The following is a 3,950-nucleotide window of genomic DNA, read 5'->3' as shown; positions in this document are numbered from 1 at the left end:
GGGTGGCCAAGCACATCATACTGCGTCGCTTCCCAGACACAGACGGCGGGCATGACACCAGCCTAATGGGGAAGGGGTGGTGGGGACACAGCTGCTGTCAACACCGGCGCACAGGCTGGGGAGCCAGAGGCCTGCACGGACGATGTCAAACGCACGCACGCTCCCTCTGACCCAGAAACTCCACTCCGGCGTGGTGCCCTCCAGACGCCCTTGGGCTCAGCACGCCCAGTGGCACACAGTAACTCACCGACACAGCAGACACGTCCGCAGCACAGGGCGGGTCAGAGCCCCCATGGGACAAAAAGACAGGTGCGCTCAGGCTGCGGGACAGGCCGCCCCCGAGCGAGAGAAAAACTCTTTTCACGTTTCTAAACGGTCGATGAAAAAAACAGAAAACCAAACACCGCGAAGATCTCCATGCGGTGCCACCAAGGGCTCCCCAAGTTCGAGCTGCGGTGTCTGAGCAGCTGCCCTGTGGCCTGAGCGCAGCCAGCAGGGCTGGAGCCACTCAGCCCCTGTACCCCAAAGCAAGCCCGCCTGGGAGGGAGCCCCGCTGTCCCCCATACCAGGGAGTGGGGCGTGGGGGCAAGCCCACCAGGCGCCTGTCACAGCCTGGACATGTGCGTTTTCACTGCCCATGCGAAAAAGACAAAGACGTGACTTATTTTTTACAGGGACCTTTAGGGTCCTCCCGGGGCCGAATGCAGCTTGCATGGGGGATGGCGACACCGTCGGGGCGGCTGGCGGTGCTGCACCCGGGAGCCAACGCCGCTTCCCCTCGGCACCAGGGCCCCGTGCAGGGCGGGCCCACCCCATCTCCCCTGGGACTTCGGGAGGTGCGGCGGTCCCGACCTCGCCTGCGAACCCGGGTGGACGGGACAGTTCAGGGCCAGCCCTGCACCCCAAGGGGCACCTGGACGGGGGGCCCCCACACACAGGTCCAGGCGTGAGCTGGAGCTGAAATCGGGCGCGGGCTGCTGCTGTCTGGCTGGCTGTGGACCGCCGGCCACTGGCCTCTCTCGCCTCGGTCTCCCTCCAGGGACACCGAGGGACCCAGCTTCATGCGGCCCTCACATCGTACACCGTGCATCTCTGCAGGCTCCTGGGACCTTTGCTGATCCGTCAGGAAACCAGGAGCCCTACGCCAGCGCTCTGTGGCCCTCTAGCCAGGTCTGGCCATTTGTGTCTCCAGCGGAGCATGAAAACGCTCTCAGTGATGAAATGCCCTCTAACTTGACCTTGGCGTGTGCAAACTGCGCCTCAAGCATGGGTGCCTTCCTTACAGGGACACTACCAGCTAGCGAAGGGGGCCCTCGCCCACCCGACACCACTCTGTCACGGCATGCTCTGCGACCTTCTGGGACCTGCTCGTTTGCTGCCACCAGTCAGTGCTCTGGTAGAAACTATGCCCAGAGGCCCCCCAGGACAGCCAGCAGGGGGTCTTGGCTGACTAGCTACACAGATAGACCGGTGCTGGAATTCAGACTCTTGGATGGGACTCTGGGGCTACCTCGGGGGCTGCTCCTGAAAGGCGGGGGCCTGGCGTGCATGGCAGCATGGCGTCACGGGACCAGCACCAGAACCGCCGACGGACTGGTGCCCACTCTCAGCCAAGCGAGACTGGAGCCTGTTCCAGGAGCTGGGGGTGAGCCCTGAGAGGAGCCGGGGCACAGGGTTGATTTCCGGGGGCAGCACCCCCGATGCAGGAGCACGCTGTACCCACCCGCAGTGGGGGCAGCCCGAGAACCATATCGACCCCATGCGCTCCTGGCTTATGTAGAAACCTGACTTAGAGACCGGCAGTCAAGTGGGGCTTTCTAACTTGAAGGTGAGGGTCACTTGGCCCTCAGGAGGGCAGCTGCTCCTCAGGGCCCCAGTCCCCCCTGCCCCCCGCCCTGTATCCCCCACCTCACAGGTGGAGAGACTGGCCTAGGGCACTGACCAACTGGCCCTAGGGCACCAGCCAGGCCTCTCCCAGTATTGGCAGATGAGCTGTAAGAAGGCCTCCCTATGCCACCGGCCCTGCCCACTGCCCTGCCCACCGCGAGGCCCACCTGCTGAAGCCCAGGCGGTTGGGCCCCAGTTCTCCGCTCCGCCCACTTCACATCCCAGGAGGTCCCAGCGCAAGTGCAAAGGGCTCAGCTCGCCCTCCGGCGGGGAGGAGGGAGGTGAAGGCAGAGCCAGTGAACAGCTCCCAGGACGGGCTTGGCAGGCACTTGGCTGTCCAAGGTCACAGTCAGTCCTGCGCCTGGCCCCTTAGATAAAGCCCTCCTGGGAATCTAGAGGCTGGGAGGAGTGCGGGTGTGGGCAGGGCGAGGTCCCACACCGGGCAGCAAAAGGAGGGGCGCCCCCATCCTGAGACCAGCAAGAGGAAGGTGGCAGGGCGCCCATCACGCAGACCCCAGCCCCTCCGAGGAGTGCAGGAGCGGGCGGCACAGGAAGAAGTTTGTGGAGAAAGTTCGCCAGGACACAAGCTGCCCCTCTCTGGGAGCCGCCAAGGCCTGCAGTCAGGGTTGTGCAGGTCACAGCCCAGGCTGCAGGAATGGCCGAACCCCCCCCACCCCCCCGCGGCCTGATAAGCCAGTGCAAACAATTGCTTTTGGCAACCGCAGGGTTCTCCTCCAACAGGACACACAAATCGTGTTTCGCCTGGCGCTGGTACCGGCCGCTGGCTGGGCGGAAGACCTGCCGGCCGCCAGGGTCATTTCCGGGCAGAAACTCAGGGCCAAACAAGCACCGACTGGCTCCACGGGACACCTAAGTTCTTTGGCCAGCCGGGAGGGCGAGCCGGGGCGGGGGGGGGGGAGCGGGGCGCACCCCTGTGGAGGAGGGCTTTGACACTGGTGCCCGAGAACCCAAAAGCACCAACGCCCAGCTCCAAAGAGCTAGCTGACTTCGCAAAAGTACTTAAAACAGGTTCCAACCACACACTCCCCAGCGAGGAGCACACAGGAGCCAGCTGATCAGCTCCGGTTCAGAGAAAAACAGAAAAGAAGGGAGGGAAGGAGGGAGGGAGGACGACACTGCCCGCCCCCCACAGCCCACACTTACTTCTTCACATTGGCCTCCCCATTGGGGATCCTGCGCAACTTCTTCTTCTTGAGGATTTTGACGGCTCTCCGGCACAGCGTCTCCGAGTCCAGCACCTCCTTCACTTTCCCGTAGGACCCCTCCCCCAGCAGGTCCCCCATGAGGTACTTGCCAATGAGCTTGGCCCGCTTGCGGCGGGGCTGGTAGATGACCTCGGTGGAGTCGATTCGGTGGATGAACGTGTCCATGCCCACCGACATCAGCTCGCCCTCTGTAAACATGCCCAGCTGCTGCGGGTCCGCCACATCCATCCTGGACCCGAAGCCTCCGACTCCCGCCGCCGGCGGTCCCTTATCCCCTTTATGAATTCCCCGGTGAGCGGTTCTTCTTGTCTCCCCCAAATTCCCTTCTCCAAAAGAAAGTCAACAGAAATGCAAGGAAAAAAAAAAAAAAAAAGGAGGGGAAAACCCTTTTTCTGAAAAGAAGAGATTGTACTAAACGTGAGTTCAAGAGGCGTGCCTGATCCGAGGCCCGGGTACCCGACGGTGCGCAGCGTCACAAGTTTGGGCGCCACCCGGCTTGGCAGCTCCGGGTCGGGCCGGCGCGTCCACGGGGGCCCTGGAGAGGCCGGTGGGGCTGCGAACTGCTAGGTCATCCTCCAGGGACTTTAGACCCTCGGACAAACACGGACGCGGCAAAGCCAAGTCTTCTCCGGGCCGTCCATTCCCGGCCGACCACGGTGCGCGCCCGGAGTCCCGCGGCGGCCGGCCGTCCCCGGGACCCCCAAAACTGGGCAGAAGAGCTTCGCTGGGAGCCGGGGCGTCTGCCGGCGGCCCCGCCGTCCTGGGCGTCCCGAGAAGCGGCAGGTGCCTTTCCGGCTCAGTCCGCTGCCGCCGGCCCCGGGCGTGCGTCGCGCGGTC

General features: G+C 64.1%; 1 protein-coding gene across 1 annotated transcript in view; it reads right to left on the bottom strand.

Moving 5' to 3' along the window:
- The window catches only part of STK11 (serine/threonine kinase 11), a 19,123-nt gene extending 15,179 nt beyond the window's left edge, over positions 1–3,944 (bottom strand). The window contains 1 exon segment of the mRNA XM_011375187.2: positions 3,052–3,944. Within this exon segment, the coding sequence (XP_011373489.1) occupies positions 3,052–3,341 (290 nt within the window). The 5' untranslated portion in view covers positions 3,342–3,944.
- Between the last annotated feature and the right edge of the window lie 6 nt (positions 3,945–3,950).

The sequence above is a fragment of the Pteropus vampyrus genome, unplaced genomic scaffold (assembly GCF_000151845.1).
Source record: "Pteropus vampyrus isolate Shadow unplaced genomic scaffold, Pvam_2.0 Scaffold267, whole genome shotgun sequence".
Lineage (NCBI taxonomy): Eukaryota > Metazoa > Chordata > Mammalia > Chiroptera > Pteropodidae > Pteropus > Pteropus vampyrus.
The sequence above is the reverse complement of the archived record's forward strand: the minus strand, read 5'-3'. Positions and strand labels throughout refer to the sequence as shown.